General features: G+C 42.0%; 1 protein-coding gene, 1 long non-coding RNA gene and 1 pseudogene across 2 annotated transcripts; 2 read left to right on the top strand and 1 right to left on the bottom strand.

The window, feature by feature from the left end:
- Positions 1–5,785: 5,785 nt before the first annotated feature.
- On the top strand, positions 5,786–7,035 carry LOC110674697. The gene is made up of 2 exons (XR_002499105.1): positions 5,786–5,962; positions 6,019–7,035. It is a non-coding gene; the product is annotated as an uncharacterized LOC110674697 (long non-coding RNA).
- A 7,134-nt stretch (positions 7,036–14,169) lies between these two features.
- Positions 14,170–17,401, bottom strand: LOC5575234 (exosome complex exonuclease RRP44). Its single transcript, XM_001655590.2, has 3 exons — positions 17,252–17,401; positions 14,337–17,195; positions 14,170–14,279 (listed from the first exon to the last, which is right to left on the bottom strand). Exons 1-3 carry the CDS (start codon positions 17,289–17,291, stop codon positions 14,254–14,256), a joined length of 2,925 nt encoding a protein of 974 aa, XP_001655640.2. The 5' UTR covers positions 17,292–17,401; the 3' UTR covers positions 14,170–14,253.
- Positions 17,402–18,500: 1,099 nt separating this feature from the next.
- Positions 18,501–19,086, top strand: LOC110674345 (annotated as a pseudogene).
- Positions 19,087–19,566: the final 480 nt, after the last annotated feature.

The raw sequence follows: 19,566 nt of genomic DNA, 5'->3' as shown, positions 1-19,566 counted from the left end.
AATTTTTTTCAGCAAGCTACCTTTGAGACACTTGTGCTTATTCTGCGCGGCGTGTGAGTCGAGAAGAGTCGCTCTCACCACGAGTGACGTGAGACGACTAATGTTAATCAAATGGGAGCGAGTCGACCTTATTCGACTCGTCTCACCTCACACGCCGCGCAGAATAAGCACAGTTAACTACGTCTTACCGCAATATACCGTTTTGATTCATATTGCGGGCACTTAAGGCCTCAGTAAAGTGTTACTTACGAAAAAGCATATAAAATAAATCAGTTTGTATGATTCCTCCGCGTTATTGAGTCTTGAAAACCCTTAGCTTTCGAATGGTGGGTAAAGATTTTGACTCCGCAACATGAATAAATTTAAATAAATGGAAATGTGTGGACACCGCTAGCGCATGACGGCTCATCATAGTAGCATGTCCGAAAGAACTTGAAACTATTGAGAACCAGAGCTACAGGTCCAAAGCCCTGATAAAGGTGGATGGTTGTGATGGCTATGACCGTGGTCATCATGTAAAGAACAAGCGGACGATGCTGTATCGTGTCAGCATCGAGGAGGCAGCCCCTCTAGCACGATGTAGGTAGCGCAACCCTGGTTAGGTGGCCTATCGAAGACTCTTCACCAACCAAGAAAGGCAAAAGTAGAGCAAACGGATTGATTTTACGGGAACAGACCCGGCAACGAATAAAGGACAACGATTGGAAAGTTGGATCTTGGAACGTGAGAACTTTGAATGAACCCGCGCGTGTTGGGCTCCTGGCTCGTGAACTGCGGAATGTCGGCGTGAACGTGGCAGCTATCCAGGAAATACGCTGGCCGAGAACCGGAGAACGCGAATTCTAAACGGTGGATCCCATCGCCAACACTTCATTCAAGTACCACATCTACTACAGCGGTGGCGACAGAGCAGAACGTGGAGTTGGCTTCATAGTGATTGGGAAGCAAATGAAGCGAATTATTCGGTGGAAACCGGTAAGCGACCGAATCTGTGTGTTGAGAATGAAGGGCAAGTTCTTCAACTACAGCCTGATCAGCATATATGCGCCAACGAACAATAAGCCCGATGACATGAAGGATGAGTTCTATGAGAGCCCGGATAAGGCCTACGGAGAGTGCCCAAAACAAGAAGTCAAGATAGTCATCGGCGACGCAAATGCGCAGATCGGGAAAGAAGATTTCTTCCGACCCGTCATTGGAACGGAAAGCCTTCATTCCGTTACCAATGATAATGGCCTGCGGTTAGTAACCTTCGCTGCTGCTAGAGGGATGGCAATCAGCAGTACATACTTCGCGCGAAATAATATCCGCAAACACACCTGGCGACACCCCAGATAGCCGTAGCGGTAAACGCGCAGCTATTCAGCATGACCATGCTGAGGGTCGTGGGTTCGAATCCCACTGGTCGAGGATCTTTTCGTAAAGGAAATTTTCTCGATTCCCAGGGCATAGAAGTATCTTCGTATCTGCCACACGATATACACATGCAAAAATGGTCAATCGGCAAAGAAAGCTCTCAGTTAATAACTGTGGAAGTGCTCATAAGAACACTAATCTGAGAAGCAGGCTTTGTCCCAGTTGGGACGTAACGCCAGAAAGAAGAAGAACCTGGCGACACCCGAGTGGCGATGCCTGCTCCCAAATAGACCACGTGCTGGTTGATGGGCGACATTTCTCAGATGTCATTGATGTCAGGACCTTCCGAGGCCCTAATATCGACTCGGATCATTATCTCGTTGTAGCTAAAATTCGGGCGCGGTTATCCAGCGTCACGAGTTCCGCAACACACAGAACGCTACGCTTCAATATACAACGCTTGTCGACTGATGGGGTAGCTGCGCAGTACCGTCAGCAACTAGACGAGAAGTTGGGAAAAGTCAACGTTGTTGGAGACGTCGATAGCCTGTGGGACCCTATCCACGAAGCTGTGACAACAACGGCGCGGGAAGTGATCGGCACTGGTCAACGACGAAGACGGAACGACTGGTTCGATGAAGAGTGCCAGAGGGTGACAGACATGAAGAATGCCGCCAGAAGCCGTATGCTTGTGGCCGGTACCCGACAGAACAGAGAGCGGTCAGGGCAGCGAGAGCCGAAGAAAAGCGAATCCACCGCAGAAAGAAAAGGCAGCACGAAGAAAGTGTGGTAGCTGACGCACAAGAAAGCATGAACCGGAATGATATGCGGAGATTTTATGCAACGGTCAATGCAATACAGAGTCAGAATTAGGGCGAATGTGAACACTAATACATTGTCAGCAAAATCGGTTTGAAGTTCAGCGGATATAATTTCAATTCTATATTATGTTTCCGATCGATTTAATCGCATGATGCATTTTTGTATGATCCATTACAATATTACTTTTGTAACAAACCATTTGATTTATTTTCATATTATGAACAACATGTTAAAATAAATAAAAAAGCATCATGCGCCATTCATCAAAATTGAGGATTGTTGCGCCCCTCGGTTTTTCGTCTCCTTCAGTTTGACAGCAGCGATTGCGCCTTTCTACCTCATCCTTCTGGTTTGACTATCATCAGCTTCGCCGTTTTGCTACGCTCTTTCACACGAACCTTCTTCACTATCGACCTTCTGCACACTCAGTTTTAAATGCGCCCTGCTGCAACACTCAATCGCAAATGCGCCCGGTTACCGCAGGGGGAGAAGGTGGGCGAAATTGACGTCAGAGTTCGTATCGAAAGAGAATATCAAATGCGCCTTTATGTTTTTCTCACTTATTTCGTGAAAAACGTTATTTTTAAGAAACAGTTGTGCAGTATATGATTGTAGTTTATCAAATAAACTGTTAGGTGAATAAAACTCAATTTGTTTACATTTGTCAGTTAGGCCGTTGTTCTGGTACTGTATTGAATGGTGCGCGGCACAATACCGTACCAGTGCCCGCCATGTGCAATGACCGAGAAGGGAATTTGCTGACTGATAAAACGGCGGTGGCTGCCAGGTGGAAGGAGCACTTTCAGCAATTGTTGAACGGTGAGAATGGAAATGTAGCGAGGAACAGGATGAACATATATGATGACGATCAAGCTGTGGACCCACCTGTAGTGTGCAATCCGAGTACAGATGATAAATTAATCGATGATCAGTTATTGTCAATTAAAATACGCGAGATGTTAGCACTGGTTGGAAATAGCGCCCTAGTCTATGACAAAACGAAACGCTTCAACGTCATTCCGAATAAACGAATAAACTCGGGCAGAAGAGCTTTATGAATTGAAGCACGGTTCAATGCTCGCATAAGTGTGCGTGAAGTATGTGAATGGAAAGTCAGAATTAGAAAAGCTTCGCGACGACGGAGATGATTAGAGCAGGAAAGCTAAAATGGCTGTGTATCAGAGCAGGATGGTGGTAAAACTCGGATTGGGTTCAAAGAAAAATATGCTTGACGCATGATTCATTCTGTTGACGATTTTATCGGCAAACGGATGTGTGTAAAAACAAGACAGTTTTGATTTCGGACGGTCTAAATTACAAGGTTTACTACACCACCGACCATAGGAGAGGTTAAAAAGGCTATCAGCGAGCTGAAGAACTGTAAGGCTGCTGGGAAGGACGAGATCCCGGTCGAGCTTCTCAAGCACGGAAGCGAGCAGCTTTACCAGTCGATCCACCGAGTACTTCTGAAGGTATGGGAGGACGAAGAATTGCCCACCGGCTAATTAGATGGCCTCATCCGCCCTATCTACAAGAAAGGGCACAGACTGGAGTGTGCCAATTACACAGGAATTACCCTGCTGAATTCGGCGTACAAAATTCTGTCGCGCATCCTGTTTAACAGACTGAGACCGCTCGAGGAGTCCTTCGTCGGCGAATACCAAGCTGGTTTTCGTGAGGGCCGTTCGACAACGGACCAGATGTTTAGCTTGCGAATGATCCTACACAAATTACGGGAGTATAACTTGCAGACTCACCATCTGTTTATTGATTTCAAGGCGGCGTACGACTCAGTGAAAAGAAATGAGCTTTGGCAGATAATGTCTGAAAATGGTTTTCCGGCGAAACTAATTAGGCTGATACGTGCTACGCTGGATGGTTCGAAATCAAGTGTTCGGATCGCAGACGAGGTGTCAACCTCGTTCGTGACATTAGACGGATTGAAGCAGGGAGACGCACTTTCGAATTTACTGTTCAATATTGCACTTGAGGGTGCTATTAGGAGATCTGGCGTGCAAAGAAATGACACTATTATCGCAAGGTCGCACATGCTCCTTGGCTTTGCGGACGATATAGACCTGATTGGAATCGATCGCAGGTCAGTGGAAGAGGCCTTCGTGCCTCTGAAGAGGGAGACAGCGAGGATAGGCCTGACCATCAATTCTACCAAGACGAAGTACATGGTTGCAGGTAGAGATAGAGTCAGGCATGGTGGTGTAAGTGCTGAGGTAGTGTTTGATGGGGATGTGTTTGAAGTTGTTGAAGAATTTGTTTACCTTGGAACACTTGTGACATGTGACAACGACGTTTCCCGCGAAGTGAAAAGACGTGTTGCGGCTGCGAATAGGGCCTTTTACGGACTACGTAACCAGCTTAGGTCCCGCAGCTTGCAAACCGAAACAAAATTCGCCCTATATAAAACATTGATTCTTCCGGTGGCTCTCTACGGGCACGAAGCGTAGACGTTGAAAGAGTCAGACCGGAAAGCTCTCGGTGTTTTCGAGCGTAAAGTGCTGCGGACAATACTCGGTGGGAAACTCGAAAATGGTGTGTGGCGCAAACGCATGAATCACGAGTTGTATCAAGTGTACAAAGATGCGAATATTATCAATCGTGTAAAATACGGCAGACTTCAGTGGGCTGGTCACTTAGTGCGAATGTCGGAAGAAAGAATTGCGAAAATAATATTCAGCAGGGAACCAGGTAGAGGTCGGCGGCTTCGGAGAAGACCACGAATACGCTGGCTGTACGCAGTGGAAAAGGACCTGGCGACCCTAAACGTTCGGGGCAACTGGAGAATTTTCGCCCAAGACCGACGAAGATGGAGCTCTACAATACTCCACTGCACTGTGACGTCACGCATCAATTTTGACAGGTACTGGTCCTGTTGTTTAGAGTTTGGACTTAGTACTTTTTTCGAATCATTCTTAATTTCGTGAAAGTTTGCTGCGAGGAGAGGTCAAATCCACTGCAGATACCCACGGATCGTATTATTCTATCTTCCTACCGTGGAAAATCGTCACCATCAGCATGCTGGTGATAGAAATGTGAAGATGAAAAAATGATGGAAAAAACGACTAAGTCCGAAACGTAAACAACAGGACCAGCAGCTGTCAAATAAGTGAGGTTAGGCTCGTCATATGCAGTGCTCTATACGCCCGGCAATGGGGCTCTGCACTGTTTTGATTGTGTATGGGATTTTGACGTTTACTGGCCTTGTTGTTTACAAATGTCGTGAAAGAGTGAAAGAGAGGCAATGATTTTTGTGCAGAGCCCTATGGCGTGATGCTACGCTGTAGCCATCAAGGTATCAAGGTAGGTAGGTGTGGACTTAGCACAAGGAAATCATAAATAGCGAAGTCAAATAATCGATTTAAATCGCCAAACCACTAAACAGACGTCTACACAGCAAAAAATAATGTAATATTGCTCGATGTAATACCTTTGATGTAAAAAAAATCCGATGTAATCGGGTTTTTCAGATACACAATCACACCAATTCGATGTTATATTACATCCTTCTGAAATTACATAAAAATATAATTCAGTTTTTTCATTACGTTGGATATGTGTAATATTTACCATAACAATATGTGAATATTACACGCAAACAGCTGCAACCAAGTGATTGCCACTACATTGGGTAGAATCACACGAAATCGATGTGACATCACATGCTTTTGAAATGCGATATTAAATCTTGCAACACTGCTCTGATTTTGTTGTGTTCGGCCTTGCGAACGGCCATTTTCAGTTTGCCGCAAACGATGGAAGCTGTTTTTTGGTAAGTTTTTTGTATTCTAATTAAACTATCTCGATTAATTTAATTATTCTTTGCAGGAAAATCATTGACGGCGTTGTTTTTTATTTCAATGAGGTAAGATATGTGAGAATCCTGGACCATTTCTTGTCGAAAGTGCATCTCGCGGAATAAAATTCTCTCCCGCAACTTTCGCGTGTTTCGTGGGACCATTTCTTGAAAGTTGCTAACCGATCGCAGAAGCAATGAAGTGCCAAGTGCTGGGCGTGGAGCAAAGCGCCAACGACGTTGAAATTAAGAAAGCGTACCGCAAGTTGGCCCTACGATGGCACCCGGACAAGAACCTAGACAATCTGGAGGAAGCGGATCTGCAGTTTTTGCTGGTCCAGGCGACGCGACGTACTATGTGCTGTCCGATATTTAGGAACGGGCCTGGGGAACGGGAGCAGATTCTGCGCGGAGGACATACAAATTATGAGAACAATTCGTTGGATATGTTCTAGTATTCAACGACTTCCTGCTACAAGGGTTTCGGGATGATTAGGGAGGATTCTACGCCGTGTATGGAGAAGTGTTCCATACGATAGCCTCGGAGGAGATTGAGTTCGTGGGAGAACAAGCAGAATTTTGAGGATATTTCGAAGTTCGGCAATTCAAAGAACGACTACGAGACGGAAAGTTCGACTTTTCTACGAGAAGAACAAAAAGGTCCAGCAGAAGGCCAGAAAAGTATGAAACGAAGACATTCGTTCGCTGGTGTTCGTGAAAAAACGAGACAAGCGGGTGCAGGCCTATAAGAAGCTGCTGGAGAAACAGGTCAAACAGGACAGGATTAGGTCGCAGCAGAATCGGCTGGAACAGATCAGTCGGAAGCAGAAGGAGATTGAGGAGCAGCAGAGGAATTCGTCCAATGTGTTCAACGAGGATTATGAGGAGCAGTTGTAAGGATTAGGATTGTAAGATGTTCCTTTGCCATAGTGGTTTTATTTATTTTTTTAGTTTTTAATAACGTGGTGCCGTTAATATTGACGGTATAGTTTGTTCAGAGATGTTTTTTGGTATGTATATTACATGGTCTAATCACTTATCAAAGTGAATCCTGTGACCCAACTAACCCATTAATAAATGCCCCTCCCAGTAAACTTTGCGGAGATGCAGAGGTAAACACGGTCTCCAAATAGCAAAGGTAACACACCAACATGGCTTCTCTCAATCCCGACGTGGATTATTGACGTGGCCGGCATCGTTATTGACCCTGTAAAAATAGAGGCACTGAATTATGCGCACTGAAGAAGATTATGGCCAATCCCAGCCGAACTTCTAGTTGATTGTTTGTGCATCTTCACTGACTTCGGTCAATCACGGAATAGCAACCATTGATAGGTGTAGTCAGTCTAAGCCAGGGCTGCCCAACGTACGGCCCACGGGTCGCATTTTGTGCGGCCCGCGGAGGGTTCGAATATTCTTCTCATATTTGGCCCGTTGATGGTTGGTTTGGTTTGACTTTATTAACGAGATTTTTAGCCCTGGGCTAGTTCATCTCGGGACCAACGGCTTTACTTAGTCGTCACTATAACTTTTTACGTCATAAGTGACTATGTCGGGGATGGGATTCGATCCCAGGTACTAAGAGTACTTCCAAAGTTTATTATTGAGAGCTTTATTTTCCAGTTTCATAACAAATACGAAGATACCCTAGAAAGTCAAAAAATTACCATTAAGAATAGATCCTGGACCAACCGGGAATCCAACCCAGTTACCTTCAGCATGGCTATTTGGCAGCTGGGGACATCATCACTGCTCTAAGGAAGGATCCTAATTCCCAAATGTATCTTGAACGAAAATCTTGAAGGAGTTGCTTGGGAGCTGTGTAAATAAAAACATTGAATGATCTCCTGAAGAAATTTTCGATGTAATATCTGAAAAAATCTTGGGGCAATGGTGGTAGACCGATGGTGAAATAAGAGAAGATCGTTATGTCAAGAGGAATTAAAAAAAAGCTCTAGGAAATATCTTTACAGAAATGTCTGGTTGGATTATTTGAGAAATATTTATAAAAAATGTTTTATCTTTGTTTAATTTCTGCTTCTTTTATGTGGGTCCAGTGTGTTCGTTTTTTGGAAGCATGCAAAATAAATATATTTTCTAGTTTTAACTTTTAAGACGCTTAGTCACTACCAGTTGTGTGGGATTTCTGAAAATATTTGATAATGAGTAGTTTTAGTTCGTATTCTCCAAAAAAGTTGAGCAATTTCATAAGGTATTAAAAATTAGACTTCAAGAAAATTTTCATACAAAAAAAGTAAAAGTAAAGCTCCTGGAAGAAATAAAAAAACTTGCAGGGTATTGTATGAAAGCCCTTTTCAAACAATTCCTCGTATCTTGAATTAAAAAAAAAAAAGTAAATGGATTCCTGGAGGTATTCAAAAAAATCCTGAATTGAATTGTGAAAAAAAAAATCCAAAAAAATTATTCCAAGATGAACTCCTGAAAGAATTCCTGGGAATTTGAGATGAATTAAATAATAAATAATGAAAACCTTTTGGCGAACTCTCCAAGGGCGAAAAGCTACTCAAATAAAGATAAAGAAAGAAATTAAAAATTGAATTTAGTATTATACAATTTAATTTCACTAGAATGTGTATCCTTTGACAGATACAAGTTTAGTACCAAGTACTAAATTTGGTTTTCATTTATTATCCGGTATTCCACTACACAACACAGCTTGAAAGATTTATAATTAAATTAAGAACTTATAAAAAAAAATAATCAGGGGCCCAGATAGCCGTAGCGGTAAACGCGCAGCTATTCAGCAAGACCAAGCTGAGGGTCGTGGGTTCGAATCCCACCGGTCGAGGATCTTTTCGGGTAGGAAATTTTCTCGACTTCCTAGGGCATAGAGTATCTTCGTACCTGCCACACGATATACGCATGCAAAAATTGTCATTGGCACAGTAAGCTCTCAGTTAATAACTGTGGAAGTGCTCATAAGAACACTAAGCTGAGAAGCAGGCTCTGTCCCAGTGGGGACGTAATGCCAGAAAGAAGAAGAAGATGTTAGAAGAATTGAAGTATCTAATAGCTTCAGAAGCAATTCACCAGAACATCTTGTAGGCATTCCAGAAGGAACCCTGACAAATTCGAAAATATAATATCTTGATCAAGTTCGAAAGCAATTTCACATCGAGCTCCAGGAAAAATCTGAAGCCTGTAAAGAAATTAAAAAATGAGAAATTAAAAAAAAAAATCTTTGTAAAAAATCCTGGGGAATCCCTGAAGAAATCCTCAAATTCTGAGCAAAATCAAAATAATCTTTTTAAACTATTCATAAGGAACTCTTAGAAGAAATCCTAAAGATTATTCTTGAAACATTCCAAAAACAAATCTTGATGATGCTTCCGGAATAATGGAAAAAAGCATGTCTCATTAGTTCCTTGAAGCAAAATCATCAAGATCTCTAGAACAAATTTAGCAAGGAACTTTTAAAGTAATTACAGGAGAAATTGGAGGAAAGTTCTAATTTCGCTGATTCATAGGGGTATATATATTCCTGGGTCAGTAAGTCATCAGTATCTGTGTTTTGTAATATTCGTGGCAGATTATGGGTTGTCCATAATCCACGCGGTTTTATTTTTGATATTTTTCAGACTACACTCTCCTCTCCTCAAAGTAAATTGTATAATTGGAGAAATCGTAAAACATTATTTCTGCATGTTCAAGGATATAGATTTATAAATAAAATATTCTAATGGATTCGTTTTTCTAATATCTATAAATTCCCATATAGTTTTTGTATCCTTAAAGAACTTTGTAGGATTCTGGACTGATCTCGTTTATAGTCATGAGTTAGTTTATATTCTATAATCATTTATAATGTGATAATTAAGATATTGAAAAACAATAAAATTGTGCTATACTTAGTAAAATTTGCTCTTTCGATCAAGCTACGGAAACCTGTGAGTTTTTAATCGCTAAACAACCTGGAAAGGAAAAAAACGTATGGATGGATTTCAAAAGGAACGCCTAACAGGATTTAAAAAATAACTCCTCTATTGTTGTTATGGAGAAAATTCAAAAGAAATTAACAAATAAATCCTAAATACTTAATTTATTCTAGGTGGAACAATTTCATGAAGAAATTTTAGATTAATTCTAGAAGAAGCTCTTGCTGGATTTACCAAAATAAAACTGGTAATCTTATGGAACAACTCTAAAAGTAACTGTAGGTTCGAATTAAATAATTAAATCCAGAAAAAACATTGGATGAATAACAGAAATGTTGTTCTTTTAAATAAATTCAATTTGATAACAGTACACTAAAAATATATGAGAAACTCATGGAACATGCAGATTTACAAAACAGTCGTAGAAAACTAAAAATAAATTTCACAGCTTTTACGAACCATGTGAGAAGACTGAGTATTTCTGGATTATTTCGTGTTTTAAAAATTGTTTAAAATTGTTGATAGAAATTTGTGGTAAAAACTAAAGTTTTGTAGGAATTTTTGAGATTCTTTGAAAATATTAAAATTATTTTTAGATTTAGAATATCATGGGAAGAAGGAAGAGGAATGTAGTAGAATTCCCAAAGTGTTTTTCAAGAGAAAATTAACCTGACACAGATTTCAACCAAATTCCCAGAAGATAAATCCCTTGCGAAATACTTTCAAGTATTTCTAGACGAGGAAATTCTAGAATTTCCAAATTACCAGGATTTTTTTTTTTAAATTTGCCAGAGGGTTTTCTGAAGCGGGTTTGTTGAATCTTTGCATCTAAGAGTTCCCCAAAGCAAAGAAAAAACCTTGAAAACTCATATTTCCGTAAAACATTCCGTTTAAACAACTACCTCGAATGTTTATTATATATTGATCTATTGTAGTGTACTTAAATTATATATATGTATGTATAATTCATTAATATATTATTTTGTTATTTTTTTAGATCGGTACGAAAAACTTGAACGAGCTCTGCGATTCATTTCACTGTTGGCTGAAGGAAACTAATCACTACCTGAATTTAATCTCTGTCCACTGCGGGTTCTCGGACTATCACTTGATGCGCTCCAGTCGTTATACATACTACATTATTTAAACGTTTTTAAAGCAATAAAAATAGAATAAATAATAATGTAAACTTATTATTATTTTTTTTTTTGAAACATATCTTATCTCACTACCATCAAATTCCTTTCAATGGTTGATTAAATTGCTTTAATCGATTCCAAAAAATTTTAAGACTCAATAACTTAGTCTGTGGGTTAAACCCAATTTAACATCATAAACTTTATTTAAAAGCGAAAAAAGATTAAAAAGCAATTTTATTCAACCATTGAGCAGAATTTGGGATCGCTTTATTTCGCACGGGGGATTTGGGATTGCATAGTTTTTATATTACACCGCATCGATTACATCGTATTTTGTACGTCGAATATATTACATCGGAAAAATTACATCGGTCGCTTTCATTACACCAATAGACCGCGAGTACGTCGGGCTGTGTAATATTCCACAACCGAGGGAATGACTTGGTTGCAGCAGTTTCGATGTAATATTCAACAACTTTTTTTGCTGTGTAAGGCAGTTGGTCATTGTAAATTTTCATACACATCTATGAAAAATGCTTATTGAAACAAGCTTCGAAAGTGCGAACTTTTGAACGGCAAAAATTGAAACATTTCGTGTGAAATGTTTCCCATACAAAGAGGAGTGTCCGGAATTTAAAGCTGTCCGTAATATGAATCAAAACGGTACTGAGTCTCAATTGAAACTCTAAAATGTTGCGACCGTCACGAAATTATGTTAGATTTTGAATGCTAATAACTTAGCCATTTATCGATAGATTTTCAACATTTTCCCACCAATCGGCTGGAAATTTATACAACGTTTCACTCAAATGGAGAGAACTATTGATTTTTTAGATTTTTGACGATAAACAATTGAAAATTGGGTGTTACTTGAATTTACCACTTGAATCGGCCCTTTTCATGAATAATTGACAATACGGCAAATTGAAATGGATCATTGAAGGTAGTTTTTGCAAGTGCTCACCGCATCAAAACAAAGACGCCACTGTATATGGGATTTAACATTGTGACAGCATTGCTGTTCTGTCAAACACACTATAGGCTACGGTGGCGTTATCTATCACTCAAAAAAATCCAAACGTCATTGCTACGTGAAAAATCACGTAGATCATTCCAAATTCATTTTACCTCCACTTCACCTGACTAAGATAAAGATCACTAAACCATTCATAACCACCAAATAGTGACTCGGTAATGTTTACTGAGGTTACCTATCGCGCTTACGTGGAATTCACGTAGGTGCCTGAGTTCATTTTGACATTTGCATAGTGTAGGTACATTCGGTGTTGAGCTCAAATTCTAAGATGGCGCCCGCTTGATTTTTGAAGAACTTCAGAAGCTGCTGCTGCTTTAAACACTGTGTAAGATTGATTTCAAGGTAAATATGCTTTGAATACCGAAGAATCCCTGCATTACTTCATATTTTAAACGTGATTTATAACCTCTATCAATTATAGCACGCGAAGGCTACAACAAGACAAGACATACTCACAAAATTGAGGAAACATGATTCAAAATGCTCATTGACAATAAAAATATCACAATCTTTTAAGTTTGTTTACATTGGGAATTAGTTTTCTTCCAAAGCCTATTAGAAATAAGATTGGTCTTTATTACAGTTAAATTTAATGCAAAACCATCTAGGTCCTATTGAAACGCTTCGTAAAGGCTACCGGAAAATCCACGTAGCTCTTACGTTTAGCGACGGTGGAATGGACGAAGTTCAAAAGTTCATGCGTTCATTCTGGGCCACCTATGATTAACGTAAGAGCTACGTGGAAAGTGCGATGGAAAAAAATCACGTATGTTTTCACGTAACAATGACGTTTGGATTATTTTGAGTGTATATGCTTTCCATAGCGGCCGTTTTGGTTATCTTAATGATCCATTAACGGTGGCGATGACGATATCGATGACTGGGGTACTTCTCTGAACGGAGAGTTCATCGCTGTTCTTTAATGCACAAACCATTACATTCTAAATTATAACTAAAGGAAGGTTACAATTATAACAATTGACTAAAATTAAAATGCAGCATATCACATGGCGTAGTTAACGTCAAGCGGTCGTGTCTTGTACACAACCCCCGATTTGTCGTAATTGAAAATTTAGTTCAAATTCAATTAACCTTCTAATACCCAACCCCGCCTTTAGACGGGGTACACTTTGGAATTTTGTGTATTTTTTGGTAGCTCGGAAATAAAAATATTTTTATTTTTGGTTTAAAGCTTAGCTCATAACAAGCTTACAAGGGAAGTTTTCTATTACTTTTGAAACTTTTTTGTATTTTTGAAAAATGTTTGAAAATTTGTATTTTTATATAAGCTACAAAAGCCTGGCGTTTGTTTAACGTATAATAAAAAAAATCGTATCTTTTATATTTTTCTACAATCAATCTATCGCAGAAGAAGAGCCTGGTGGTGGTAATATAAGAATAATTTCAAACCTGTTTTTCCGTTAGTTATACGGAAAATAAAGAATATTCTAGAAAACAAATAAAAAATTTAATAAATTCAAAAGTTCGGTAAAAACTTGATTTTTTTTATTATTGCCAAAAATCAGTAACAAGAAGAGGCTTCAAGAAAAAGGATAGGGATGTTCAACAATAAAAATTATAAAAAACAAAAACCAAAATTCATAAATTCGCAAATAAAAATAAATCATTGCCCAAAACGTGTTTAGAACGATTTTAGAAAACGAAAAATGATACTTAGATCAAAAATAAAATTTTTTGGTAGTTTTAGCCGCTTCTTTATATGGAGCCCGACCATTGTGCAGAGAGAGATTGGAATGACTTTTTACTTGGGAAAGATAAGCTACAAGGTTGCAGTAAAGACTAAGACAGCTTCAAGAGGAAAATAGTCATAATCGTTTTACAAATTCGCAAAACCAGTTTTTTAGCTCAAAATTGAAGCATTGCTCAAGAAAATCTATCATTGCATTGCACTTGCTATCTGAAATACGATGATAGATTTTCGTAAGGATTGATTGAAATTTGAACAAAAATAACTGGTTTTCAAATTTTGATGGTTGTTGATGATTGAATGATGGATTCATGAGCCTAGAGATCTAGTACCGTAAGTTCCGAAGACCGACGAGGCAAGCTTAGTGCCAAATGGATGTCATCGAATAACTAACACGAGATTCGTACGACAATGAAATATAGTTATTTCCGTAATTTTGTAAACCTAATATAACCGTAATAAAGGGATAGATCGAACCGCTAGGTGCCCTATTTCTTCTTTTTCTTACTCTCCTCTGAAAAATAAAAAAAAAATCAGTCAAAGTTTATTGAAACGCCTCAGAAGATCTTACCCTTCTTGCTCTTCTTAATCGTCTTCTCGGCATTCTCCACCGCTTCGTCGCCCTTCCGTTTAGCCGCCGCTCCATTCGTTGCACCACCATCCAACGGCGGCACGCTGAACCCTTCAATGAACGGCGTAACAAGCTCGAACACCAACCTCTGGTGCTGCACGTTGGTCGAATCCAGACTCAATCGGACCGTAATCGGGTCGAAAGCGTGGAACTCCACATCCCCGCAGGACTGCGTCTGCGTTTCCTCATTGTACACGAAGCTGGGTCCGTCCTTCTTGAGCTTCTCGTTGTTCTTCCCTGCGACGTAGATGGTTCCCTCGAGACCATACTTCGGGATGATCACCTGGATGGCGTTCTTCTTGACGAACAGGATGTAGCCTTCCTCGTCCTCGGTACGATCGCGGAAGAATAGGTGGGTGTGGAGCGCGACGGAGGCTCGTCCCGCGTATTGGGCCATCCGATTGCGGTAGTTCAGGTTGTTACACAGCTGGGAGCTGGCCTGTTTGTCCAGGAGGGCCGGATAGGTGGCGTCGGCGCCGATGCAGGCCGCCAGAAGACGGTGGACGATTACGTCGGCGTAACGTCGGATGGGGGAGGTGAAGTGGGTGTAGATTGGGGAGGCCAGGCCGTAGTGGAAGTATTCCTGCTGCTGGATGGTTCCGCTGATGAAGTAGACGGCCTGCATCATGCAACGGGTGGCCAGGATTCGCAGCAGGGTGTTGAAGTAGGGGTTGTCTGGTTTGACGGCCAGGTCCAGACTGGTGGCCAGGTTTTTGCCGCAGGAGGTGTCGATCTGGAAGCCTTGGTAGGAGGCGGCCTTTTTGAGGGGGTCGAAGTTGGCGTCCGGGGGACAGGGATGGCGACGGAGCATGGCGCACTCCGGGAATTCGCTCTGGATTTTGGCTGCGACGGAGACGTTGGCGAGCAGCATGAACTCCTCGACCATGGAGTTGGTGTCCAGGAGCTTCTTGGCGACTACGTCGATCGGGTCGTGCGTTTCGCTGTCGATGTTGAAGCGGATTTCTGGGGAAGCCAGGACGAGGGCTCCGTTGTCGATACGACGCCTCTTGAGGATCTTGGCTAGTTTGTTGAGGAGACGGAGGGATTGGGCGGTCTGGTTGGTCTGCGTGGGGTCGTCAATGATGAGTTGGGCTTCCTGGTAGGTCAGGGCGGCTTTGGATTTGATGACGGACTTGTGGAACTTGGTGTTGATGATGTTGGCGCCGTCGTCCAGTTCCCAGATGCAGGAGAAGGCCAGACGTTCTTCGCCTCCGCGCAGCGAGCAGAGATTGGAGCTCAGCACGTCCGGTACCATGTCGATACGTTTGTCTACGAGGTAGACCGTGGTGGCCCGGAGGCCAGCCTCCTTGTCCAACGGGGTTCCGGGTTTGATGAAGTGCGTCACGTCGGCGATGTGGACTCCGACTTCGATGTTTCCGTTGTCGAGTCTTCGGGCGTGGAGTGCGTCGTCAATATCTGTACATCCCGGAGGGTCTACCGAGCAGATGGTGATGTCTCTCAGGTCCACACGCTTCCTGTACTCCTCCGGATCGACGGTCCACGGGAGTTTGGGCAACTGGGACTGAATTTCCGCCGAGAAGCTTCCATGGGGGACGTCGTGTTCCAGAAGGATCACCTCATTCTCCGTGTCCTTCTCTCCAATGCCACCCAAGGCGCGAACGAAGTGTCCTATTGGGTACTTGGAATGCCTCGGCCAGTAATCGATGGCTACGACGATCTTCTGGGTGATCAGCTGCGCTGATTGGCGAGTCTCAATCCGGATCCGAGGGATGTTCCTATCGGAAGCTATGAAGAGATGCCGAGTTGAGGACGCCATCGGATTGGCGGCCAATATCCCACAATATTGACGCCACTTTCTTTTGATGATGCCCACGACGGTTGCAGTCGGAACCCTATCTGCTCCGTCTTCCTGTTTAAACTCTGGATCCGCAGTTTCGACTGCTTCGTTGTCCACTGCCTGCTCATCGACTAGGACCACTCCACTGGGACATTTCCATTCGCTCTTCGGCAGCAGCTTAATGGCCACCACGTCTCCATCAACCGCCCGGTTCAGATTCAGCCTCCCCTGGATCAACACCGGCTCCTCAATGCTCTCCACCCGGACATTTCCCTCCAGAAAGTTATCCCTCGAGGCAAAAAACGCTCCCTGCAGCAGTTCCCCCTTCTTGATGCCCTCGTGGATCTGCGTCGTCGTCAAGTGCGCCGGGAAGATGATCTTCGACTCGTCCTGCCACTTCTCGCTGCTGAAAACCTTATCCCTCAGCTCGGGATGGCCACTCAGCGAAGTCACGTAATCCGCCACCGAAGAAACCAGCAATCCATCCTCCTTCGCTTTCCGTCTATTCTCCGCGTCATCCGTCAGCACCACCACCCGCACCTTATTCCCCGAATCCTCCTCCTTGATATGCTTCCCATACCAAACGGCCGCCCTCCGGATCATCCGGTCGTTCCGGTCATTCGCCGATTCCCCCACCCCTTTCCCCAAATACGTCTCCTTATGATGCTCATTCACGAACGTGAAAAACTTCCTCCCTGGATCACTCAAAATCTTCCTCAGCCTCTTAAAAATAGCCGGACTCCGGTGCCGGACCTCGTCCAGCACCGTACTCAGCACAATCACGTTCCGGACGGCGTCCGATTCCAGCAGATCGATCTGATACAGGATGACGTTCGTGTCCAGCATCAGGTAGTGGGCCCCGGGGAAAGCGGTGCTGCTGAACTCCGGCACCCGATCCAGAGTGGTGCGGGAATCGGTCATGAGGCAGAGGCCACACCGGGCGATTCCGCAGGCGATGTCATCCCGCAGATAGTGCTCCCGAACGACCTTGATTATGCCGCCTGCGGAACAAGCAATTCCGATTACTGGGTGGTCAACCATTTGAAAGGAAACTTACCTTTACGGGTTTTCTTCATAAACACTCGATTTGTTAACATTTTGAGGCGCTTTTCTGTAGGAAATTGATCTAAATCTAAACGAGTTCGCTTCGACGATTTCAAACTGTATCACTGTTTACATTCGCGTGTCGCGTGGTTTTCGTTTGGGAAATGTCATTTGACGGGATTGCACGCTAAAGCGAAGAGCTGAATTTTGGATTGTAAATCTAAATATGGGAAAGAGGGATGACACTTGTTAAAGCCAAGATTTTGTGTATTTTTACGTTAAAACCGGATATAAACGTCAAATATTTTTAATAGAAATAAAAAAATTGTTGCAGGTTATTATTTTAGAAAGATTTTCCAGCGTTTATTCGTTCGAACTGAAAGTTTAAAATTGTAATTGCAGCCAAGTTTGCAGCAAGAAATTAACAGTGTATATGCTGTCAGTACCAACAAAATGTTGGTGCTGTCAGTTACAGTTGCCACACAGTGGCGCGTGTTCATCGAAAAGTTCAACAAAAACTCGAAATAGCCCGCATAGCAAAATACAGTTTGTCTTAAGGCCCAAACGCAATGATAGCGGAACGGCAACGGAATGCGGAACCGGTTCGCCAGCATGAATCACATTTCTCGACTGAGCTGTCAACGAATGAAAGTGAACCAATACTGAGTTGACAAGCATATTATAGTTCATGCTGGCGAACCGGTTCCGCATTCCGTTGCCGTTCCGCTATCATTGCGTTTGGGCCTTTACTTTAAGAATAATAAACATCTTGTAATGGTTACTGTTAATGTATCAGAAATAGTTGCTTTTATGTATAACCATATGGACTTCAAAGCTGTTCACCATTGCAAACAGTAAGATCAACCCATACCTATCAGTAACAATATATGACACTGCTCTGATATTGTTAAATTATATGGGAATGGATTCAAGCAAGATATGGTGGAAATATACCGCCACCATTGGGCAAATTGTTTTTGTTTAAATTTGTGCAACACACTCACACATTTGTATTTGACAATATTGAACTACATTTCAACAGTTCGACAAATAGTTACATTTTATTGGTATTTGTAGGCGACATTTAATCTTGCGTTGAGTGTAGAAAAAAATCGCTGTCGGATTGCCGTCGAAGGCAAACTGTCATGCTGTATTGTTTACTTCTTATTCTACTATTAAAACTGTTCAAAGCTTGCAGTTAATTTATAAAAGTCGAGTTAGACTGAAATTAAGTTTACAAAACAGCAATTCACATGAAAAAAATGACAACTTCGATCGACCCAGTAAGTACATATCTTTCGCCAATCTGTTGGATGTTTGGTTCAAACTCAATCCCCGTAGGATCTGCCCACCAAAATCGATACCGCTTGCCAGATGGAGGAGGAATTCACCAAACTGCACAACGAAAAAGTAGCCCAGAAGCGGCATCAGATGACCCGGCTCTACATGGACAACGGTTTGCTGGTGTGGAACGGAAATGGTGCCAACGGGAAGGACAACATCCAGAAGTAATTCCAGTTATGCTTCGAACACATTATGAACATGTGTACCCTGGTCGCTCAGCCGATCATTGGCGACGGTGTGTCCTCGCAGCTGACGTTCATCATCATCAAGGTTTCGGGAACGGTCATCTACCAGGACAATTCTACCAAACTTTTCCAGAAGACATTCCCGGTTACAGCCCAGGGCGACAAGTGGAAGATTGCGAGTAATTGCAGCGCTGCTTCCGGTTGCTGGATGCGTTCTTTTAAGGGAATCGATCAATACATGGATGTATTGGAAGGCGATATTCCGTGAGTTTCAGAAAGAATGAAAGAATATCCTTGAGGTGATATTTAACTTTAATTGAATCATTGCAGAGCTGGTAGCGGGTCTGGTTTTCTATTTTAATTCGAGTCTTTAAAAAGTGCAAAACTAAGAGGCTAATTACGTGATTATTCATCTGATTCTTCAAGAATTTCTTCTCAAATTCCTCGAAAAAAAAGCCTCAGGAATTATCCTAGTGCTTGCATTATATTACATAACAGAATAGTATAGGGTAAAAATACAATAAAGCACCGTAATCCAATAATTATGCATACGTTATTTATTTCCCTTAAAAACATATGGTTCAAATGTATCAACACGGTTTGGCTTACATTGATTTTGCCGAAAAATGGACAGTATATCTACCTTTTGGAAAACTGTTGATGAGAAATTTTGTTCGAGAAAATCGACGTTTTCAAATTGTTACATAACTTAACCGCCTATTCCCCACATTGTGATTTTCCTATTTACCGTATGTCGAATTGTTAAAAACGCTTCGGGTATGGTGGATATATTGTTATT

This window comes from Aedes aegypti, chromosome 1 (genome assembly GCF_002204515.2).
Source record: "Aedes aegypti strain LVP_AGWG chromosome 1, AaegL5.0 Primary Assembly, whole genome shotgun sequence".
NCBI lineage: Eukaryota > Metazoa > Arthropoda > Insecta > Diptera > Culicidae > Aedes > Aedes aegypti.
Note: the sequence above shows the minus strand (reverse complement) of the source record. Positions and strands in the feature narration are given on the sequence as shown.

What these genes read in the sequence shown, in the direction of transcription:
- LOC5575234 (XM_001655590.2), bottom strand. Translation starts at nt 17,291, where the DNA reads ATGTTAACAAATCGAGTGTTTATGAAGAAAACCCGTAAAG. An exon ending in TATGAAGAAAACCCGTAAAG is followed by an intron (nt 17,196 to 17,251) that starts GTAAGTTTCCTT and finishes CTTGTTCCGCAG; the next exon opens with GCGGCATAATCAAGGTCGTT. An exon ending in GATTAAGAAGAGCAAGAAGG is followed by an intron (nt 14,280 to 14,336) that starts GTAAGATCTTCT and finishes TTTATTTTTCAG; the next exon opens with AGGAGAGTAAGAAAAAGAAG.